Here is a 24,665-nt window from a genome sequence, read left to right on the forward strand (position 1 = left end):
ATGGGAAAAGATGTTTTCTCGCTCCAGGAAGGATGTGGCCATACACTTAGGGGTATTTTCTCTCTTTGGAAAAGTTTTCTCTCTCCTCTCTGTAGGATTAAGGGTTTAGAAGCAAAAGACAAGTGAAAACAAGAGTTATGCCTCTATTTTAGCTATGAACGCTGCTCAATAATCCACCCTTTTACAAGTGACTTAAGCTTGCTTATATAGAGGATTCACCAAACATGGGTGAATGCTCAAAAACAAAGCTTAACTACAATAAAGAAAGTAAAATAAAATCCCGAAATTAGGTGCAATGACCAAAATGCCCTAAGACCTTTTATGCTAATGACAGAGTTGTCTCTGCTTGAGGGTCCTTCCGCCATTGCCAGATCTTAGAAGCTTTTATGTTGACTTGTAGCGATGGTTCAGCCGATTTGTTGTTATATCCTTAGTGCTTGTTTAATTCTGAGCATTTTGATGCCCTTTAGTCGTGCTAAGGTAGCCTTTTCCCACGTGAGATGGAAGTCCCGCAAAATTTGTGACCTTCGGTTGCTAATGCCCTTCGACCTATGATGCTCTGAGACTTCATTCTGCTTGCATGTGAAAGAGAAGACTTTCACAGTCATTTTGCACCACGTTTGGTTTGTTTTGGTCTTCATTTGCAGCATTTCCTAGTTTGGGAGGTCACCTGGAAAAGGGATTCTGACGATCGAGCGGGTTTACTTTTTTGGTAAGTTGGGGATTTGTACTTATCGGGACTTGGATGAGGTACAATAGTTATACCAGTTCACAGCTCTTCGCGAGGTGGTTGCATTGAACTCGTCCTCATGATGATTCCATTCGCAGACCGAGTTGTGCTACATAAGGTTCGAGATGTCTTCTTCTTAAAACCTTGATTTTTCTAGTTTTGTGGTCACCTTCTTTCTAGAAGAAGTTTTACTCTGGGCCGCACCACAGTGCATGCCTTAAGTCAAAATGATGGGGCTAACGTGATCTAGAACATGTCAAAGTCTAAACTTTTTCTGGTTCTTGGTGAAGGTATTGTGGGTTCTTCGAAGTCCATCTCGATATGCGATGTTGCAGTCTCTGTGCTTGGGGACTAGTTCAGTGAGGCCGCACCGTGATAGTGTAAAACGTAGCCGTTTTGAGGCCGTACAGGCGTAGACCCCTTTTTAGTGGTCCGATTGAGACCAAATTTGGTCATCGGGGGTTTTTGACATTCTGAAGCTGCTAGCATAGGGCTACAGTTGTAGTGTCTCTCTTTGACGCGATAGCATTCCTCCCAAGTTGCCTGATTTGAGACTTATTTTGCAGCATGACTTTGGTATGTCAGTGTTTTGAGTATTGTCAGAACCAAGTTGTTACCAACTCTCTCCTTATTCGTGTGGGAGGTGTAAGTACGTCAAAAATGATGTATAACAACTTGCCCCGACCAATGTTGCACTTTGAGAGAAGCAAAAAGTGCAACATTCAGAATGAAAACTTTTTCATCGAAGTTCTTCTCTCAAATTCTTACTAAGACGTGTTTATTTCTTATCAACATATATTTTTCTTCTTAGTCACTAGCGCCAGCGCAATCCTTGAGGGGTAGATCTTGCTGAGCTTTTCCCTGGAGGGGGGTAACCAAAGTGGTCTCTAGGGAACTGGTGCCATGCTTTGAGGGCTTTCTCCAAGTCCTACTGGAGTTCATTTTTTTTTGGAGAGCAGACTGATAGGCTATCTTGTGGAGGGTTTACCATTCCATACCAGCGAAATCTTCAAATGACCTAGCTAGCGGGCGCGCTTTTGTGGGTGTTGATCCTGATCTAACAGGTAAGAAAAGAAAGTATGTTTTCGGTCTTTTGGCTGAAGTATATGTTGCCGGAGTTTATGTCGGCACTAGGGCCGGAATTTTTATTTGTCCTTTTGGCTAGAACTTTTGTCGGCGCTGGGGCCAGAATTTTTTGTTGGCTAAAAAAATGGAAAGTAAAACAATGTTTGGCATGGTGTAAACAATCTTAGCAATTCGATCCAGATCGAACGGCTAAGAAGTGGGGTAACATATTACTTATATGTCGTTGGGGTCACATAGAACATTTGACATTAAAGAGGATATCCCTGACCATTTATATTTTATCTTCAAGTCCTTTTTCTTCACCATTTTTTATTTTAAAAAATGCCCCCAGATCAGAAATATTGGTTCAAAACCCAGACCTTTACTTTTGAATTGATGATTTCATGCAATGGTTCCGAACTCTTTTATCATTGGTTCGGAACTGCTAATTCCAAACTCTTGTTTTGTACATGAAAAACACCCTAGTTTCAAACTAGCGTTTAGAAGTGGGTTTTTGTACTCGGAATAATTATAAACCAACAATAAAGACATTAATTTGAGTGTTAGTTCCGAACAAGGGGTATTTTGGGAAATACATAAAAGAGTCAGGAACATAAATTACAAAATATCGAGGACATTTTTTAATTCCACTAAGTATAGGGGAGATTAGCATAAATTTTCTCTGTAATTATAATAGTAGATTATAATACGAGCTTTAAAATCTTTTATATTCTCTTTCAATAGTGATGTTTTTATGATGCAGGGAGAAAATAACATGGGAAAAATAAAAACAAAATGTTGAAAGAATGTACCCTCTCTCAAGGTCTACAAGGAATCCACCCCAAAATAATCTACTCACGAGAGCAAATTTTATTAACTCATTCACTCTTTTACAATGAAGGTAAATGTCTCTTTAAATAGACTAAAAATAGAAAAGAAGATAAACAACTAACTTTCCTACTTTATCTCCCTTAACCTATTTTCTCTCATCCTTATCTTCTCTCCCTTAAATTCACGTGCCACCCACGTTTTACCCATTGTTGAAAAGATAAACCCCCACGTTTTAACCTTATCATATTTACATTCCTAAACTAACTAACCCAATCCATAAATATCAACTCATGCACAAACTCAATGCCTGCCTATCCTTGCGCACCTCCTAATTTAAAAGATAAACTTTAAAAAAAAAAAAATGATAAAACTGTAATTTGAATTTTGAATTTATTTTTTTCGCTGCATCATTCTCCCAGGGTTGGGAGAAGCTCGACCTCGAGATTATCAAACTCAAATCTTTTAAGAGCCTTCTCAAAATTTGGTGATGAAGTCCCACCATGAACCTCCGTATTTTTCCTTCAATTTCTTTAAGACTGATGTAAGACTCTTTGCCTGCAAATGTGTTTGAAGAGTAATTGTTAACTACGAGCTTGGGTTGATTATTCCTAACTAAGAATGGATCCAACTCCAAAGAAGCACCACAGCCAATCGATGAACACTTTTGACCATGAAATTTTGGGAGATCGATTTTAATATCAAATCTCATAGTTGCTCTATAGGACGTGGATCTGTCCTATAAAATTTTTCATTACGTTTAAAATCAACATTCTCTGTTTGTTGTGGAATTAATGGTGCGAGCACATTTTTCATGATAAAGATTGTTCTCCAACCACTGTAACCTCTGATCCAACAATTGCATCATTTGATTCATCTCTTGATTCATCTCACGTACTTCAGTTCAAAAATCCTCTAAGGCTTTAGACAAAATTTCTCCCCAACGACCATTCATAGCCGGAGTAGGATTAGCTTGATTCTCTTTTGGTGGCATTGTAAACTCTGGACCTAACTTGCTCTGATATCAATTGATGCAGAGAGAAAATAACATGGGAAAAATAAAAATAAAAGGTTGAGATAATATACCGTCCCTCAAGGTCTGCAAGGGAATCCGCCCCAAAATAATCTCTTCATGAGACCAAATTTTATTAACTCATTCACTCCTTTATAATGAAGAGAATGTCCCTTTAAATAGAATAAAAAAAAAAAAGGTAAACTGACTTTTCTATTTTATCTCCCTTAACCTTTTTTCTTTCATCCCTATCTTCTCTCTCTTAAATTCATATGCCACCCACGTTTTACCCAATTTTGAGAAGATAAACCCCCACGTTTTAACCTTATCCTATTTACATTCCTAAACTAACTAACCATTCTCCCAGGGTTGGGAGAAGCTCGACCTCAAGCTTATCGAACTCAAATCTTTTAGTAGCCTTCTCAAAAGTTGGTGATGAAGTCCCACCATGAACCTCGGTTTTTTCCTTCAATATCTTTAAGACTGATGTAAGACTCTTTACCTACAGATGTGTTCGAAGAGTAATTGTCGACTACGAGCTTGGGTTAATTATTCCTAACTAAGAATAGATCCAGCTCCAAAGAAGCACCATATCCAATCGATAAACACTTTTGACTATGAAATTTTGGTAGATCGATTTATATATCAAATCTCGTGGTTGCTCTATAGGACATGGATCTGTCCTATAAACTTTTTCATTATGTTTGAAATCAACATTCTCTGTTTGTAGTGGAATTAATGGTCCGAGCACATTTTTCATGATAAAGTTTGTTCTCCAACCACTGTAACCTCTGATCCAACAATTGCATCATTTGATTCATCTTCTGATTCATCTCACGTACTTCAGTTCAAAAATCCTCTAAGGCTTTAGTCAAAATTTCTCCCCAACGATCATTCATAGCCGGAGTAGGATTAGCTTGATTCGCTTTTGGTGGCATTGTAAACTCTGGACCTAACTTGCTCTGATACAGATTGATGCAGAGAGAAAATAACACTGAAAAAATAAAAATAAAAGGTTAAGCGAATATACCCTCTCTCAAGGTCTGCAAGAGAATCCACCCCAAAATAATCTCTACACGAGACCAAATTTTATTAACGCATTCACTCCTTTACAATGAATGGAAACGTCATTTTAAATAGACCAAAAAAAAAAAAAAAAAGATAAACAACTTACTTTCATATTTTATCTCTCGTAACCTATTTTCTCTCATCCCTATCTTCTCTCTTAAATTTACTTGCCACCCATATTTTATCCAAAAGATAAACCCCCGCGTTTTAACCTTATTCTATTTACATTCCTAAACTAACTAACACAATCCATAAATATCAACTCAAGCACAAACTCAATGCCCACCTATTCCTGCGCACCTCCTAATTTAAAAGATAAACTTAAAAAAAATAAATAATAATAATAAAATTGTAATTTGAATTTTGAATTTTGAATTTCTTTTTTTTGTTACATCATTTTACTATTTTGATTTCATCATGACTCATTTTTTATTTAAAATAAATTGTAAAATACAAAATCAAATTAATTTTCCCATAAAATTTCCATGCTTCAAGTGTTATTGACAGCCATTTTCAAATCTTTTATAATGAATTCTTACATGCTTCGTAAATACTTATTTTGAAATTTCTACAAAACAGGTAATAGGAAACCTATTTTCTTTTTTTGTTATTTTAATAATTCAATATTTTAAAATGGCTTATTATGCTTTAGAAATAAAGACATTAATTTGAGTGTTAGTTCCGAACGAGGGATATTTTGGAAAAATACATAAAAGAGTCGGGAACATAAATTACAGAATATCGGGTACATTTTTTAATTCCAGCAAGTATAGGAGACATTAGCATAAATTTTCTTTGTAATTATAATAGTAGAATATAATACGAGCTTTAAAATCTTTTATATTCTCTTTCAATAGTGATGTTTTTACTACTTTGATTTCATCATGACTCATTTTTTTTATTTAAAATGAATTGTAAAATACAAAATCAAATTAATTTTCCCATAAAATTTTCATGCTTCAAGTGTTATTTACAGCCATTTTCAAATCTTTTATAATGAATTCTTAAATGCTTCGTAAATACTTATGTTGAAATTTCTATAAAACATGTAATAGGAAACCTATTTTCTTTTTTTGTTATTAATAATTCAATATTTTAAAATGGCTTATTATGCTTTAGAAATAAAGACATTAATTTGAGTGCTAGTTCAGAAGAAGGGGTATTTTGGGAAAATACATAAAAGAGTCAGGAACATTAATTACAAAATATCGGGGACATTTTTTAATTCCACTAAGTATAGGGGATAATAGCATAAATTTTATTTGTAATTATAATAGTAGAATATAATAGGAGCTTTAAAATCTTTTACATTCTCTTGCAATAGTGATGTTTTTACTATTTTGATTTCATCATGACTCATGTTTTTATTTTAAATAAATTGTAAAATACAAAATCAAATTAATTTTCCCATAAAATTTCCGTGCTTCAAGTGTTATTTACGGCCATTTTCTAATCTTTTATAATGAATTCTTAAATTCTTCGTAAATACTAGTATTGAAATTTCTATAAAACAGGCAATAGGAAACCTATTTTCTTTTTTTGTTACTTTAATAATTCAATATTTTAAAATGGCTTATTATGCTTTAGAAATTATTTATATCTAATTTTTAAATTTTTGAATACCACAAAGTTTTTAAAATTTTCAAATCATTAAAATAAATTAATTTTTCTACAAAACAAAAGAATATAAATTTTGGAAAAAATATCATTAAAGGGGATGAACCCCTTATAATGCCCTTAAAGGAGTTAAATTTTCTCGAGCAACATTTTGAGGGTGTATATCTCTTTTTCCATTTTAATTAGATACCTCGTTAGTAGAAAAAATACTTAAATTTCCCTCATTCAATATTTAGAATGTGGAAGAATCATGGATAATTCTGTAATTTGAGCCCTAAGAGGCCTCAATTGAATGACAGAAATATCCCTATTTGTTCTATATTACAAATAAGAAACACATGATTCTAACTTAAAAAATACAAAACACATGATAAAATTTGGTGGTGCACCTTACTTTAATTGTTTAAGGCTGCAACCTTATGCAAACCACACCCTTAAATTTAGGGACTCCACACTCAAAGCAAAATTGAGGATGCTTATCCTTATTTTCCAACTTCTTATCATTGTATACATTTACTTTTCAAACTTAGGAATGGGCTCAAGGCATAGGGGAAAAGGATGACAGGCGCCATAATATGATGTCTTAAGTTCCATTCCTACCACAAATGAGTGACCATTATCCCCACATGACTACCAAAAAGAACAAATACAACAGCAACAAAAAATATAATGAAACCTCAAGTCTTTCAACTGGCCACAGCCGTCCATGTTATTCCTAATTAAATGAACCAACAAATATTTCCTGAATCAAGAAACATTGACTTGTATTAAATACCATTTTATCAGTTTTATATTTGAAAAGCTCCTTTCATCACACATGATATGCAATACCAAGATCTTGATCATATCAGTCCTTTTATAACGTTGTGATTATGGTTGTCTTTAGTTTGTCTCCATAACTATTCTATCACATTCATATACATCATGCACTTGAATATTATTCATACATGCAACCATCAGTAAATAAACACCTGCACCTCTCTCTCACTCTCTCTCTTTGGAGTATAGATTCACTGCTCCCGCGGGAGCATTTCCTTCATTCAAACCACCACCCGCAAAACATTCCCCCCCCCCCCCCCGACCCCCTTCCCGTTCGAGCAACCCTCTTTGCTGTTCTCACGTAAAACTAATGAGAAATGTGGTTTCAATATTGAAAATCTTTGTGATAGCTTTAAAATATATTTTCACTTTTAATTATAAAATTTAAAGCTTCAAAAATAGTGTAAATCGAGCAGATCTATAAAAATTTGAAAATCTTGAAAATTGACGATCCAAAATTCGTTACAAGGTACACTATTTCCGAAACTTGAAATCCATTTTTTTCTAATGTCCATGCATCTTGATGTTGAGATGATCAATTTAAGGATAATTAGGCATCAAAACAACCTCTTATAGTGAAATTTTCGAGGTGGGCTCTAATTTGATTGTTTAGAGCCTCGGCTCTATATAAATTTTTTCTTATTTAAAAATAAAAATAAAACAATTTCAAATGCATTCTGTTTGCCAAAATTTTTTTTTGAATAGAGACCCTCCAATGTCTCTAGCCAATTCTAAATGCTTAAGAACTCAATATCTATTGACTATGTGCTTAAGAACTCAATATCCAAATATTATTTTTGAAAATGATTATCGATGATTTTTGTTTGTTCCACAAATTTCAGATCGAACAGCATTTTCCTAAGTTGCTCTTTCACCCTAGGGAACAAGTCCACAGTATGCACCTGTAGGGGCATGTACATGCTCTTTATTACATTGCAATAATGCCCGAACAAATTTCAAATTCATCAAGGTACATATTTTCTTTGGGTGCCTTGTATAAGACACCAACCTCAAACAATCCAAGTGAGGGGCGCCTCCAAATTATGCTTAAAAACGTAGTTTTGTTACCAATAGACTTTGTGATAGCCAAAGTTATTTTCATAAATAGTAAATTTAAAATTTTAAAAAATGATGCAGATTGAGCGAATCTATAAACATTTAAAAATCTTAAAAATAAACTGTCTAGATAATATCTTATAAGATAAACTATTTTAAAGAGAATTGTTTCATGCGGGTTGGACCGCATTTGTACAATATGCGGTCCAGAGGTATAAAGCATCCATCAATGTTTTCTTAATATAATTATTATTTTATTTTTTCATACTCATGATGTTTAAAGATTACATATTCTGTAAAAATTAGAATCAAATTATATTTAAAAAATATATTTATTGTCAAGCCTGCATTTCTATAATATGCGGTTAGGCTGTATAGAAACCGTGTCCCTATTTTAAAGACTTGAAATTAATATTTTTTTCATATACACACATCTCGCGGTCAAGATGATCGATTAAGGTTTTGCATAAGGGTGGCAATGGACCGGACCAGACCCGGCGAGTAGATCTGACCTCGAGTCTGGATGCGGGTTCAAATTTTGGACCCAGAAAGTCAGGTCCGGGTCCGACCCATTGCCACCCCCAGTTTTGAAGTGTCAAGACAACCTGATAGGTTTATAAGGTATGCCTTAATTCTATGGTGGACACCTGATACAAACTTTTTGCATTTCTGTTTAAATTGATCCATGATTTATGTTTGAATTGATCCATGATGGTTGTATTGTCCAGTATGTTTGGCGTATATACATGGGCTTAGCCGTGAGGCCTAAATTCAGTTTATGTCTTTCTTCCTTGTCGTATTCCAACCACCACCACAGAATGTGGCAAAATCCATTTTTAAAGCAACACACCCCATTCCTCCAAGGCCGGCCATTAACATTTAATACTAAACTGTCCTAAAGCTTTTGTTTCTTCATAACAAAACGGCTTCCTCCCATACAATACTTCTCTGTACTCTTCCCAATGATTTCTTCAACATACCTCTCTCTCTCACACACACAATAAACCAGTGTTCTACTCGGGAATGTCCTTACAATTAACTCCATTATCCCAAAACTCTCTTGGAATTTCAAAGATGCTGAGACAGGTTCTACTGGCTCTGATACTGAGCTCCATGACCCAACTCTCTGAATCTGATGAGAAAGCTCTGTCTTACAATGGTGGGAAAATCATGACAGAGCCAATAAAGCTCTCACTCCTCTGGTTTGGCAACAAATGGCAGAGTTCAGGGCAAGAAGCCCTACGTAATGCTATTCTTTCTCTAACATCCACCACTCCAACAAGCTCCGAGGTTCCCACGTTAAGAAAATGGTGGGAAATTATCAGACAATACACAGACTCTTCTGGCAATCCAGCAACTGGTAATGTGAACCTAGGACCTCAATGCTCATACACAGGCCCCACTCTAAATGTAACCGTAAAAACCATCATGGGTATTGGCGGGGCAGTCTTTAACAAGACTCTAATAGGTAAATTTGGATCAGCGCTGAACTGTGATCGAGTTTTTACAGTCGAAAACAACACTATCTACCATGTTCTGTTTGATGATGGTGTAGGTTTTAATAACTCCGATGAAAATGGTGAACTAAGAAGCAGGTGCAGTGGGGAATTCGAGCCTATAGAAACTGGAGGTGGGCTCGTTAAAATGGTGTGGGCTCGAAAACCAACAGGCCCAAGCGATCAGTGCTCGTGGGTCATTTCAGGTAGGTCAGAGATGGGTCCACCAAATGGGGATAAAGGGCTCGATGACATGATTGGCTTTGTGCTTGGAAACATAGCTGAACAGGTCACAAATGGGGATGACAGAGGCTGGACTGATGGATTTCATGGAGTTAGCAGCCTCTGTGCATCTCAAATGGAGACTGGTGATGTTTCCCCTGCCTTTGTCGATCCAGTGAGCAAGGTGAGGTTCAACATGATTGGGACGAATGCTTACAGGTACATGGTGCAGGAGATATGGGATCAGAGAATCAAGAATTGTGCCCTGCAAATTTCTGGTATGAAGAAGAGTTTCTTGTTCTTATCAAAAGCTAAGTGATATATGAGAGAGAGAGAGAGAGAGAATTGTAATTATCTATTTGAAATTCACAGGTCTTTTCTTCATAGGTGAACTTACAAAAGCAACCCTACGTTTTCTTTCATAATGAAAAAAAAAGCAAGTCGTTAACTGTAACCAGAATTGTACCCAATTTTATCTCCTAGAAAACCAAATTGTGCAGATTTTCCATGAACTCTCCTAACGGTAACTTGATTTTATGATGATGATGGAAGACCATCAATTCTTAAGTCTAACCATAATCTACCCATTATCTTGTAAAAAGGCCAAATTTTTAAACAAATTCCCATGAATAGAGATTTTTCAATGAATCATTCTACTGCAACTGACTTCAAATATATCCAACAAGTTCCATGATATCTTTGAAACAAACAATTTTGTTAGCAAAATCTGCCATATTCCTATAATGATCTAATAATGTCAAGAAAAGAAGAGCCTTCTTTCTAGTTGTTATAAACCACATGATTCTTGCTATTTTTCCCCCTTGATTGTTAACACAAATCCTCAAAGCTACTTCTGAATGCCTCCTTTTTCCTTTTTCGTCACTTAACAGAAGAATGTAGCAGTACTGTCACATATGCTCAAGTCAAAGGATATATAAGTTGCGGGATCACAGTAAACCACTCCACTGGATTACAACCATACCCACCAAGCCAAAAATGCACCTGGAAAATCCATTACCCATCTGCAAAGTTCATCTCTTTCACTCCCAATTATCTCTTAATTGCACCAGAGGACACCCTCAATATTTGCAAATCAGAGTCAAATCATAAGTCATGCATATATTTGAAATCAGATGACATGAACCTACAGACCAGAAACAAAAAAATCATGGGCTCAGAGGCTTATGTTGCGTTCTCCAGCGGAAGCCAAGTGCCTCCTCAATCCAAAGGATGGGAAATTAAATACTCAGCAGGTAAATCGCATTTCATGACTTCAGTATTCAACTGGGAATCAATCTTAGCAATCCTTTGGAGTTCCTAATTTAAGATATTCTAAATTACAACTAATCAAACGTATTGTCTCCAAAAGAGTTACAAAACAGAAGTTTCAGTTTCAACCTCTAATCAAAACTTTGTCTGAAATCAGGATTTTGAATTCTTGTAAGCAATTATTAATTCCCCTGTTACCAGTTTCTTTATGTTTTGAAGATATCTAACAGTAGATTGAACTCACAATTTCCAGGACTTTGTGATGGAACACGAGATATGTATCAACGTTCCGGTGACATCAGTTATAGCCTGCCAACAGGATTTTCATACACCGAGGGACTCAATTGTAAATGGGTTCTCCATGGAAAACCAGGGACCCTGGTTTCTTTGAACTTCACTCACATCAACACCTCAAAGGACTTGGATTTCTTACTCATATATAATGGCACAGGAGAACTGATGAATGACCGCCTCTTCAACTTCTCCGGCATTTACTCTGATAACAATCTCCCTCGGGTAAACTTAACAGGAAAGGTCACTGTTATTTTTAAAACCCAAACAGAAGATGGCAATGGCTGGTCTGTGAATTACTACATTTCATCACCAGCCAATCAATATGATTCATTTAAGTTAATCCTGGTTTTTGTATTGGTGGCCATATTTATGGCATTTTGCCTGGTTGTTATCATTCAAACTCTACCCAAATGGGAAAAACTTCTAAATAAGAGAGAAAATGAGAAGATTGAAAGTGACCTTCCAAATAAGCTCCGGTCCGTGAAACTTGAAATCGAAAGGGAGGAATATTACATAGGATCAAGCCCTTCAGTAAGGGTTTACAGAGCAATTCTCACAGATGGGCATGTAGTTGCAGTGAAATCCTTAAGCCACACAAGGCGCGAAGTTCCATTAGAGGAAGAAATTCTAATAAAATCAAGTCACCCCAACATAGTTTCATTGATAGGTTATTCTCACGATAAGGTGGGAAGAAGGGTGCTAATATTTGAATTCATGACGAGGGGATCTCTGAGCTCAAACCTAAAAGAAAGTGGAGGAGTCATAGGTTGGGAGAAGAGATTAACAATGGCCTTACAGGTATCTTCGGCCCTGCAACATCTCCATATGTACTCAAAACCACCAATATGCCATGCCAACCTGAACTCAAAAAACATTTTCTTGGATGATTCATGGAATGCAAAGTTGGGGGGGTTTGGGAATGCAGCACACTGTAGACAAGATAGCTTGGGCCGCACAAATAGAACAGAAATGGCTAAGGATGTTTGCAATTTGGGCTTACTGCTAATGGAGCTTCTAACAGGGAAAGATATGGATGAAGGGTATGATTCTCTGTTTGGTCTAATGGAGTGCATCAGTGAGGTGAATGCATTGGTTAAAATTCATAAGTTTCTTGATCCAAGACTGGAGGTCCCTAAAGAGGAGAGCAAGTACATGGGGTTGGTCAAGTTGGGTGAGGTTGCTAAATGGTGCGTGTATAACTGCAGAGGTGAAGTAATCTTCCCAAATATTGGAGATGTTGTGTTGGGCCTGAACCAAGTGAAGCAGTTGTTTCAGGTGTCATTCCCTCATTAAACTAAAGATAAGCACTTGCAAATAGATATATGTAAAGTAGTTACAAAAATAGTAGGGAGAAGAATAGTACTGGAGAGATGTATAGGATGTAAATAATTTTACAGTAAAGAATCGATAGGTGTTATTTTTTCCCCCAAGTATCATAAAAAATGAGTTTAGAATATGTAGCCATCGAGTTCCGCAGGTACTCCACTGTTATATATACATGGCAAGCATGATTGAATCATATGGCGTATTAATGCATTAGTACTAAGCATGCACATGGCTCTGCCCAATCTGTTTGAAAATAAATAGAGAAGGGTGACTCCCTAGCAGGAGCTCAGCCAGGGCTCGCCCATCTACAAAGGAGCATAAACTTCTCACCATCCCTCCCGCCTTCCCATCTTCAAAATTTTGAAAGGATAAAATTCCTTATTTACTGATTAGAGTGTAACAAGGTTAGCAATATCATAGGCTGTGTTTTTGTAAACTTAGATTCACAAGCTCCACTAACCATTGTTTGTATGTTACTGGGGGATTATAAGGTTAGAAAACCCTTTATATGTATGGGAGAATGTTCCTTTACATGTATGGGAGAATGTTATGCTAAAAAAATCATATAAACACACAAACATACACTTATACATATATACATATATACATACATATAAACACACATACATACACTTACACATGCATACATACATACATGCATAGATCAGCCAAGGTATCCCTTGTAATGTTTATCTTTAAATGAAACAAAATCCAACAGATTATGTAAGAACTAGTATAAGATTCTTAATACATGGAACACTCACCATTAAATTCTCACTATTTGTCTCCCACCACAAAAAATAGGAAAGTCTATAATGATATCATTTACCTTTGAAAAAAGGTGGTCACAATTGATCTTGACCACGGGTTGTGATATTGGGTGGTTGCAGTTATTTTATAGACCAAGCTCAAAGCCCAAAAGAAATTTTATCGAACTTTGTGATACATCCAATCTATCATATTTCACATTGGATGGTTATAAGTAATTGTGACCTCCATGTATGAAAGATAAATGGTCTCATTGTATACAATCCCATAAAAAATTATTGTTCATATTTTGTGAGCACAAGTTTTTATTAATTCGGATTTTTTTTTTTTTTTTTGCAATTGCCAGATGACACTCTGACACTGTCTAGATTGATGCCAAAAGAAACCCAAATGCAGTTCAAGTGGTCTAAACCATGGAAGACCCAATGTTAACCATAATTGTTATGTTTTGTAACACTAACACATCAACGAAAGTTGAGAAAAAAGGGACAAGCCTCTAAGCATGGCAAGTGGCAAGTGTTGGATTTGAGGGATGCAGAAATCTGTTGCATACTTTTCACCTCTTCAAGGCTAAGTTTGACAATTGGAAAAATTGGGGTTCTCCTCATGTTTTCCCAGTTTGCAAACGTCCCCCCCGCCAAACTCTCTCTCTCTCTCTCTCTCTCTCTCTCACAGCAGCACTGCAATTAGCCCTAATTACTTGCTACCATCGAAGGCTTTCTCTCTCACATGCTACTTTCTCGCCATTCAGTCACTCTCAACATTCTCATTTTAGGTGATTTTTAATTTTATTTGTGCCGAATGGTATTTTTTCATTGTTAACATGGCAGAAAATGTGTTGAACAGGGTTTTTCTTCCTAGTTACAAGCCAGTCCAGCACATTTCTGTAGGACTGCATTTTTTACCATCTTCTAGTCCAACACATTTCTTGCCGAACCATGGAAAAAACAATGGAAATAAAAGGTGTAGCACCAAAGTGTGACGAACTGGTAATGAGACACATTTTTTGCCATGTTCTACATATTTTGTATGAGACTGCACTTTCCTATTTCGAGTAGAGGCAGAGAGAGAGAGAGAGAGAGATTGATACTGAGATGGGGAGAGAGAGAGAGAGATTGATACTGAGATGGGGAGAGAGAGAGAGAGAGATTGATATTAGGTGGGGACGTTCTAGCAATGACGGGATAGCAGGGGGAGCTAGGGGAGGAAGCTTGAGAGGATGATGGGTTTATGGCTCAAAAGGTTTCTGTGAGGTTTGATTTATCAGGAGGCTTGCTTTCGGGTGTAAATTTTCCTGTTCTTGGTTCTTTATCCCTCCCGAGCTTCGAATGATATTTTTGGCTTGAGTGATTGGGCTAAAAGGGGATTGGGATTATCGTATACACTGGTTGTAAAAATTCTGGGGAAGAATAAGATTGTTTTCTTTCTGCGTGCCAAGGAGGAGGCTTTGGTGGCATTGTCTAATCGCTTCGTAAGAGTTAGAGGTAAGCTCTTGTCGTTAGATTTTTGGAAACCTTCATCCCATTTATCCTACTTTAGGAAGGAAAGTCTTTGGATTAGATTGTCAGATATTCCCTTTCATGCTTGGACGTTGGATACTATCAGAAAGTTGACTACTATAGTTGTGGAGAATTTTGTGATGTTGATAAAGACTCTCTTAGTGGGGTGGATCTGAGGTTTGTACGAGTCCGTATCTAGATGTTGTGTGGGGCCTCTATTCCCAAAATGGTGAGACTACAAGTGGGGTCAAGAATCTTTCTCTATTAAGATTTCCATAGAGGTTAAGGTGGAGTATAAGTCTCATCCTGTAGCAGAGATGGTCTCTGATCAATGTTAGCAAGTCGATGGTTGGCAGAGGTTCTCTCATCGTCATATTACTACTCCAGTGGTAAAGGCTCAAGCTATTCCGGATAAAGAAATTCTGGTAGTCGATCACCGGAATTCTAAGAGTCGGCTTGGCCGCCATAATAGGAATTTTCAGTCAGGGAAGTTGGGATTTTAAAATTTGAAAATTAGGAAACGTTGAATTCCTGTGGGACATTTTGAAGAAAGCACAGCTAGTTTCTCATTCGTTGTGTTGAACGCTTCTCCCGATGATACAGGTCTACAACGCTCTGTTGATCAGGTGGGAACAATGAGCTTTCCATCTATCGAAAATTTAAAAGTAGGGTGGGAAGGTGGCGTATCTCTGCCATCGAAATTCATGGCACAAGTTCCACAAATAATGGTAGCGAGGGAGGATTATGTGGTTGCAGGCCTGTTATTCATGCTGGCTCAATGGGAAGAGGGAAAGGGCGCCTTCATCTTCCCCTAAAGCCTTCTTCCGTTTTGCTGATGCTTAGTCGGTGGGTTTTGATTGCAAACTATGATATTTTCTCATAGTCTCTGCCTTAGTGATTGCAGGCCATCATTTGTGCTTGTCTCTGGTGCTTCAAGTGGTGCTAGTTAAACTGGGGAATATGCATCCTCTTCAGCACTATCATGCTGCTAGGAAGATTTGTTCGCATCCTAGGTCAGCCTTTGATCCTTTGACGATCGACCCTTTGGCTATTGTGGTAATTGAGGAGGCTGAGGAGCAACTAGTTTTGGAGAAAGGGGAATCTATGCTCGAGGCTTTGGAAGATCTTCAAGGTGGTAGTTTTGAGGCTGAGGTGTGGGCTCAGGAGCAAGGGTTAGCGCTAGTTGAAGTGGATATCTCCCTCCACTTAATGTTATTCGTCAGGAGGATAGACCCCTTTTACTTCATATAGTTGCTGAAAACGTTAGGGCACCAGTTTTGGAGGCATTACCAGTACAGATGAATCCTATGGAGTAAGTTCAAGATAATCTAGAAGAACACAAGGTTGCCTCAATTGTGACTAATAGTAGGATGGACTTTGACATTTCGATTGGGGTGGTTTTCAAAGAAATTATTGAAAAGAAGAAGGCTGAGTCTAAAGGAAAACGAGTCAATGCGAAGGAGAAGTTATGTGATATTGGGAAGACTCCTATCAAAAATGGGGGTAAGACTAAATCTAAAGGCAAAAGCGCGGTGAAGGATTCGAGGTCCTCTGCGAGGCTGCTGGCTCGAGGATTTTTTCTTGATGATGTTGCTGCTAAAAGAGTCATCATCCCAGATGAGCAGATTATTAAAGTGAGCTCAGGACTGTCTTGTTCCTTATCAGCTGTGGAAGAAGCGATGGATGAGGCTATGGAGGAAGCACTGCTTCTTGAAGAAGTTTACTTCGGCTCGAGCAGAGACGACCCAAGTTCCTCATCTTCTAAACCTTTTTAGTGATTATTATTTAGTGGAATGTAAGAGGTTTATGTGACCTCAAATGTAAGAAAGATGTCCTCTTTTTTGTTTGTAAGTTTAAGCCTACAGTACTTTTTCTGCAGGAAACCAAACTTTCAAGTCCTAATTTGTCTGGTGTCAGGGAAGTTTGGGGTTCTGGTTTTTCTGGACTTTATGGGCATTGACTCAGTTGGGGCTTCAAGGGAACTGTGGATATCATGGGATCCTACAGTGTTGTAGTCTTTTTGCTCTATGAAAAAAGATAAATTTTTTGTTAATGGCTTTGTGGGACCTAATTCTAGTTTTCATTGAGGGTTGATGAATATTATGAGCCACAACCTTTTTCTCTTAAAGAAATATTTGTTAATGAGATGTCAGACTTCATTCTTAATTTTGACTATCCCATATGCTCAAGGAGGATTTTAATTTCATCAGGTGGCCGAATGAGAGTAGCTTTAGTGGACCTATTACTTCAGCCATGTGCTTGCTCAATAGATTTATTGAGTCCCATGATCTAATTGATTTGCCTATTTCAAGCACTGTCTTTACTTGAACTAATGGAAGTACCTCGAATTTTTCAATGTCCAAAATTGACAAGTTTTTTGTGTCAAGGGATGGTCAGATGCTTTCCCCCTTGCTTCGATTAAAGATTTACCTAGGCTTTCATCTGACCATACCCCTATTATGCTTTATTCTAAAATTGTTTCAGGGGAACCTAAACCTTCTAGGTTTGAAATAGGTTGGCTCCAAGATAAGGAAGTTATTGATATTATTAAAATTACCTGGAAAAATATCATTTCTTATGGCTCTCTAGATTTCCAACTTCATAAGAAGCTTTTAAATGTTAAGCATAAGCTTATTGCTTGGAAACAAGAAAAGAGGTACCTTGTCAAAGGTAAAATTGAGGAAGTATTGAGAAGCATAGAAGAGATGGACTTCATTATCCAAAATTGAGAGTTTAGTCAAAGGATATGATAGTGGAGAGATGTGAAAAAAAAAAAGAGTTGTAGGAGCTAAGAAGAATATAAGAGGTGTACTGGAAGCAGAAGTCTAGAGTCAAATGGCTGAAAGAGGGGAGTCTAAATGCAGAAATTTTTCATGCCATTACGAATGCTCGCAATCAACATAATGATGTTTCTGGTTTGTTGATTCAAGGAGTTGATCCTGATGATTGCAATGAGATGACGAATGCTATCATTAGGCATTTCCAAAAAGTATTTCTTACAGAGGTGAAGGCTACCCTTCGATTAAATAGAGTGGATTTCAATGTTCTTCTTCCAGATCAGCTTGCTTCTCTGAAGAAAGAAGTTTCATTGGAAGTGCTAAATAAAGCAACTTTTTCTTTGCCGAGTGATAAAGCACTTGGCCCAAATGGATTCCCTCTAATATTTTTTCATAAGTCTTGGAGTTTGATTAATAGGGAGTTGTTGGAATTGTTAGGGGATTCTTTAAGAGAAGAGAATTATTTAAAGGGATGAATTCCACTTTTGTAGCATTGATTCCTAAGAAGTCAGTCATTGTTAATCTTGGTGACATTAGACCTATTAGCCTTCTTATGAGTCTTTATAAAATAGGCTAAAGTGCTTGCTAAATGGCCAAAGATAGTATTACCGACTATTATCACAAGCCCTCAGTCGGCATTCATCAAGGATAAGATGATTTTTTATAGTGTTTTGATTACACAAGAGTGCATTCATTCTAAAATACTGAGTGGTACTGCTGGGGTGGTGATAAAATTGGATATGGAAAAGGCATACGACAAGGTGGAATGGAGTAAATTTTTGGAAATTATAAAGAATATGGGCTTTGGTGAAAAGTGGAGAAATTGGATTTATGGGTGTCTGTCCTCTACACACTTTACCATTATGTATAAAGGGAGCCTGATTGGTTCTTTAATGCTTCTCAGGGTCTTCGTCAAGATGACACTCTGCTCTTTTGCTGGGCTGAGGTTGATCAAATAAGCCATATTGCCACTTTCTTGAGATGTTGTGAGGTGGCCTTAGATCTTAAGGTCAATTTTGAGAAAACTACAATGGTTGGCAGGCATTGTGATGAATCTATGATCATAGAGATTGCTGAGACTTTGGGGTGTAAGGTAGAGATGTTTCCAATCACTTATATAGGGATGTCCATCTCTTACAGTCGACTTCCGCTGGCTGTCTGGGATAAAGTTATCCAGAGGATTCAATTTAAACTTGATTTATGGAAATAAAAATACCTATCTCTAGGGGAAAGGATAACTTTGGTGAAGGCGTGCCTATCGAATTTACCAATATATCAAATGTCTATTTTACAAATTCCTTCATCAGTACCCAGAAAATAAAAAGTCTGATGAGGAATTTTCTTTGGGGTTCCTCAAGAGAATATAAAAAATACCAACTTCTTAGATGGGATAGGGTGTACACGCCTAGAGGAGAGGGTAGTTTGCGTATAAAGAAAATTAAGCCAAGCCCTACTTTGTAAATGGTGGTAGAGAAGTTTGAATTACAAAGATTAGCTTTGGTATAAAGTGATTGCCGTGAAATATAGAAAGGATAGGCATAAAAAGTACCAACTTCTTATATGGGATAGGGTGTGCACTCCTAGAGGAGAGGGTGGTTTGAGCACAAGGAAAATTAAACTGGTAAATCAAGCCCTACTTTGTAAATGATGGTGGAGAAATTTGAATTACAAATATCAGCTTTGCTATAAAGTGATTGCTGCGAAATATAGAGAGGATAGGTATGGGATGTAAGCAGGTACGAGGAATGGTATTAGAGGAATGTCTTATTGTTGGAGATCTATTATTTTTTGTAAATTGCTGATTCACAGGAATATTCGACGGAGTTTGGGTGATGGCATCTGTATATATCTTTGGCATCAGAAATGTCTTAGTTCATCGCCCTTGAAATATGACTTCCCTCAATTATTTCAAAGGATGGATAACCCTAATGTGGTTATTGCTAATAACTATAAGATCAAGGGTAATCATGTGGTGTGGACAATTAACCTTCCCTACAATAGGATTTTGGAAGATCTTCTGAGTTTTCTGGCCTGTTGGTTGTTCTTAATGAAGTATACATCCCTCTTAATGCAGTCGATGAGGTAGTTTGGGATATTGATAAAGATGGGAAAATTTTGGTTAAATCCATGTATCATTGGCTATTCCATTATCGGTTGAGATGGTCAATACTGGTTTTAGCCAAAATTTAGAAGTGGCCTTTACCGCTCAAAGTGCAAGCATTCTTATGGCTGGCAATTCAAGATGGTATTAATTATTGATAATATCATCATGAGAGGGAAGATTTTACCAAATGTCTATCTGTTGTGTAAAGGGGATGATGAAACAGATGCTCATCTGTTTCTCCATTGTCCTTTTACTTTTAGAATTTGGTGCTAGTTCTTTGGCCAGATTGGGATTGCATTGGTTATACCTCAAGAAGTTATAGGTATCATCTCAAACTTATTGTTATCCTTTTTACCACAAACTGCTTTGGTGGCAAATTGTGAGAGGGGGACTCTGTGGGAGGTTTCAAAGGAAAGAAATAGAAGAGTGTTTGATGGGATTAACTTGTCTTTTGAGATCGACTGTGTCTGCCAAATCTCAGCACCGGTTGTGTCCGCTAACGCTTAGCACTAGTTGTTCACTCAAACTCTACCGTCGGTTGAGCTTGTCAATGCTCAGGGCTGGCTATGTTTGCCAACTAATAGCGTCGACTGTGTTCGAACTCTCACACATGCCACGGATTCTAGTCGTGACACCTTATGCCGACTGACAACTGTTGCCACGTCCTTCAGCGCTGCCTGACACCCAAGAAAATGCCAACAGTTGCCATGTCTTGCTCCTTCGCTTGACACACGAATGAGGTAACCGTACACCTTCCCTACGACGGTCTACCTTTAGTAACTAATCGTTTTCTTGGACTCTTCGGTTTCCATTCGAGCTCCTCTGCCGTTCCTGAAAAACCTCTGCAACTTTCCCTAAGTTATCGAGAAACTGCAAAACAACACTGGTAAACTCCCAAGACTCGTGAAAATGCCCACCGCTGCACTTCCTGCCACTTATACCATCGAAATACCATGGCCGGAGTTCTCCTACTTCCTAAAAGTGTGCACTGCTGCTCCAACCCACAAAATCTCATTCTAAAACTCCTTGTCCTCTCAAAAAATTCCCTGGAGAACTCTATTTTTCTTCCTCCCTTTTCCTGTAATCCACGGCAGAGTTTTGATCGTTGAAACCTTCCCCGCAAAACCTTTGCTGTACTTTCTGAAACTTCTACTGGGCACTCTCTGCTCATTATTAAAGAAAATTTTTACCTTCGATGAAAAGTGAAGAAAATGGGGTTTTACTCCCTATATAATCAACATTACCCTAAAACACCCCTCACAAACTGAGAATTCCAGTCATGTCCTGGAAAGCCAAATGACGATGGGCCGGGTCGAGCTTTGACTTAAGGCTCGAAGCAACTCTCATCGTTACTGAAAAAAATTTCAACAAGCGGGCTAAACCGGGTGGAGGTCGGGTCATGGCCCGAATGTTGATCCACACCCAACACCGACTGCATTGTTGAAGCTACCTAGCGTTGGCTATTTTTTCAGCAACTTAGCGCTGGCTGTGTTCTTAAACAACTCAGCACCGACTGTATTCAGGCACGTGTCATCCTCAGCATCGGCTGTGTTTTTAACCTCCAGCGCTAGCTGACTGGTTAACAAGTAGTGCTGTCCATCTTCAGCACCAATTGCATTTTCAAAGACTTAGCATCGGCTGACTGATCAAGAAATGATGGTTGCTGCACCTAGCTCCGGTTGTATTTTAAGCAGCCTAGGCCGAAGTCGTGAGTCCCTATCATTATTATCTCCAGTAGAACTACACCTTGACCCTAACCAGTTGCCCTCAGCAAAGTGGTACCCAAGTCGACTAACCTTAGGCCATGACTTCTCATCCTCAGTAAGAAAACCATGCCTGTACTATTATCCCAAGTAGAGTTAGGATCATTCTTGCTACTGTAACCCCCAATGATCTCTAATGCTTATAAAAGACCCACATTGGTCACCTCTTACCCGATAAGGTTAGCTTTCCTATCTGGACCCCTCATCGGTCCTACCTATCTTATCCTCAAGAAGTTAGATCGCTGTCCACAGACCTATTCCCCATGAAGTCTCACCTACATGGCGACCCAAGCTTGGTCCGCTTTGAATGACCTTAAACTGCACATCCTCTGTCCGTGCTGCATGAGCTTAAACTGTACAACCTTGGTCTAGTTGCACGACCCTAAAACTACATGGTCCAAACTATACGACCATAAACTGTAGCGGAGGTTTAGCTGCACGACCTTAAACTATACAGTCTAAGCTATATGACTTTAAACTATGGTACACGTCATGACCGCATGACGTTGAAAAGCTTTGCACTATGATCCAAACTATATGACCTTAAATTGTAGCGGAGGTCTAGTTGCACGACCTTTAACCATATGGTCCGTGCTACATGACCTTAAACTATACAGACTTGGTCGGGCCTGCATGACCTTAAACTACATAGCCTTGGTCCATGTTGCATGACCTTAAACTGCACAGTTCTGGTCTAGTTACACGACCTTAAAACTTCTTAGTTCGTGCTGCATGATCTTAAACTGCATGGTCCTAGTTGCACGACTCTAAATTTCATAACATTGGTCCACGCAACATGACCTTAAACTGCATGGTCCTAGTTGTATGACTTTAAGCTGCATAATCATGGTCCAAACTATATGACCTTAAACTATAGCGAAGGTCCAGTTGCACGACCTTAAACTTCATGGCGACCTTAAACTTCATGGTCTTAGTTGCATAACTGCCAACTGCATAACCACGGTACCTTAAACCATAGTCCACGTCTTGACCACATGACGTAAAACTACTTTGCATAGGTCCTAGAGGCATGACCTTAAGCATGCTCCCTCATACGCGCACACGCCTTTACGTGCATTTTCATGCATGCCTTCTCTAACTGACTCATTCGTGTGTGCGTGCCACCTTCATTACCTCCCCAGTGAGTCCATTCATTTTGTCATCCTACATCATTCCCCAGCGAGTCTTACCTGCACTGACAAAACGACGAACCATCCCACTACCTATACCCATCGTAAGCTAGCGGATCACAATTTTTCTCCTGCCTTTCATACATCATCCATCTGACACCAATAGCCTTGTGCCATCTCCCCAAAAGTAAACTAAAACCATTACCATACTCACTCCATGGCCTCTCTAAACTGTCATTCATCACTACCATAGTCCAGCTATATGACCTTTAAACTATAGTACACGTCCTAGCCGTATGACGTTAAAAGGCTTCGCACCGGTCACGGAGGCATGACCCTAAACATGCCCCCACAAAAAAAAGAAAAAAAAGAAAAAGAGAAATGAATAACGAGCATGGTGCATACCTGAACAAGGAAATGCCGTGAGTAAAAATGATGGACGGGCATGGTCAAGAAACCATGAGTAAGAGAGTTCCGTAAATAAAAAAAACTGGGCACGGTGAAAATTCGAAAGGGCATCGTGAGTAAAAATGGAACGATAAGGGTGGACATGGCTTAAAGTTTATGGGTAAAAAGAGCCCCAAATAAAAGGAAGTTGGTGAAAATCATCTCTACGGCGTCGCTTCCTAAGTTCAAGTGAAAATCTGCAAAGGACGCTTAGATCAATAAACAGGTTGATGCAACTCTCGCCTCAACATGCGGCTTCAACCCACACTAAAAAAGAATATCCCTGGTGTTACAATACCAGGACCAAAAAATACGAGCTTCAAGGAAAAGATTCCGACAGCCTGAGTTCATTCCCAAAAAGGACTTGAAGGACAGAAGAATCGCCAAGAACGCAAGACAAGTCTCATGAGGAAGAACATTATTCCCACGAGGTAACAAAAATACACTCTAAAAATACTAAAGACTAGTACGAAGGCAAGAAACTGACAAAGCTAGGGCGAACCGGCCAGAGACTTCAGCCCACCTTGTCAACAGGCCAATACTTTTGGGACTGGCAAAAAAAATTGCCCCTTATTGGACTTGGTAGACGGGTCCTACAGTGGTATTATGGCTGTCAAAAGAAAACTTGGTGTAGCAGCAAACATTGACGACCAAAGGTTCTTCAGCACACAAACAAACCAAATCCTCGAAAGTTGGCTCAACACCAAATGATACACAAAGAAACCAAGACCAAATGGGAACAATGCCCTTCCACATGACACTCAATTGCCAGACGGGTCTGATTCGAGGTTCGTACAAAATCCTCAGCGGCAGAAATCACAAACAGTCCACACGAGGGTGAGGACTTCAACAAGATCCCTCAAAAAATTCTCTTCTCCCCCTAAAGTCTCCATAGACGGACTCGCGAACAATGGATCCCTACGTCATAGCATCCTAGTTGCAACATTACGTGAATCTCCTCGGCATTCACGTGGTTCATTGGCTAGGAAGAAAAAAATGAAAAGCCGAAGGAAATTTTCTAAATGTTGTCCTTTCTTGTTTCTCTGGAAGTGAAACATTCGACAGGGCAAGCTGTTTGAATGCATTTTTCAACACCTTGGTCCCAGATGTGGAATAAAGAAAGAAGCAGGTCAATAAAGCTTACAAAATAAGTGAAAACTCGATAGTCTCAGAATTTCCACAGAATTAGTCTAGATCTTCATCAGCACTTCAAAAGACCACCTGTCAATTTTCATTGCGATTAGACATGTTTAAGGCAGTGAACACAAAGAAACAATTTCAGTAAAATCAGCCTCTAGCACCCAGAATGGACCCCATAACTAGAACTATATTTTTTATACATCAAACAGCTATGAAACTATTGCCATTTGATTCG

At 38.2% G+C, this 24,665-nt stretch overlaps 1 protein-coding gene across 2 annotated transcripts; it reads left to right on the forward strand.

Moving 5' to 3' along the window:
- The first annotated feature begins 9,133 nt into the window (after positions 1-9,133).
- LOC148783592 (uncharacterized) lies at positions 9,134-12,906 on the forward strand. Of its 2 annotated transcripts, XM_088852019.1 has the most exons (4): positions 9,134-9,663; positions 9,751-10,191; positions 10,804-11,166; positions 11,436-12,906. In XM_088852019.1, the coding sequence occupies exons 1-4, from the start codon at positions 9,219-9,221 to the stop codon at positions 12,767-12,769; spliced, it is 2,583 nt and encodes an 860-aa protein (XP_088708145.1). In that variant the 5' UTR covers positions 9,134-9,218; the 3' UTR covers positions 12,770-12,906. The 2 variants fall into 2 exon arrangements, with proteins under 2 accessions (XP_088708145.1, XP_088708142.1); XM_088852016.1 differs by having other exon boundaries at positions 9,134-10,191.
- The last annotated feature ends 11,759 nt before the right edge of the window (positions 12,907-24,665 follow it).

The sequence above is a fragment of the Amborella trichopoda genome, chromosome 1 (genome assembly GCF_054954075.1).
Source record: "Amborella trichopoda isolate Santa Cruz 75 chromosome 1, AtrichopodaSantaCruz75HAP2 v2.0, whole genome shotgun sequence".
Taxonomy (NCBI): domain Eukaryota; kingdom Viridiplantae; phylum Streptophyta; class Magnoliopsida; order Amborellales; family Amborellaceae; genus Amborella; species Amborella trichopoda.

What these genes read in the sequence shown, in the direction of transcription:
- LOC148783592 (XM_088852016.1), top strand. Translation starts at nt 9,219, where the DNA reads ATGTCCTTACAATTAACTCCATTATCCCAAAACTCTCTTGGAATTTCA. An exon ending in TTGTGCCCTGCAAATTTCTG is followed by an intron (nt 10,192 to 10,803) that starts GTATGAAGAAGA and finishes GTCACTTAACAG; the next exon opens with AAGAATGTAGCAGTACTGTC. An exon ending in GGAAATTAAATACTCAGCAG is followed by an intron (nt 11,167 to 11,435) that starts GTAAATCGCATT and finishes CACAATTTCCAG; the next exon opens with GACTTTGTGATGGAACACGA.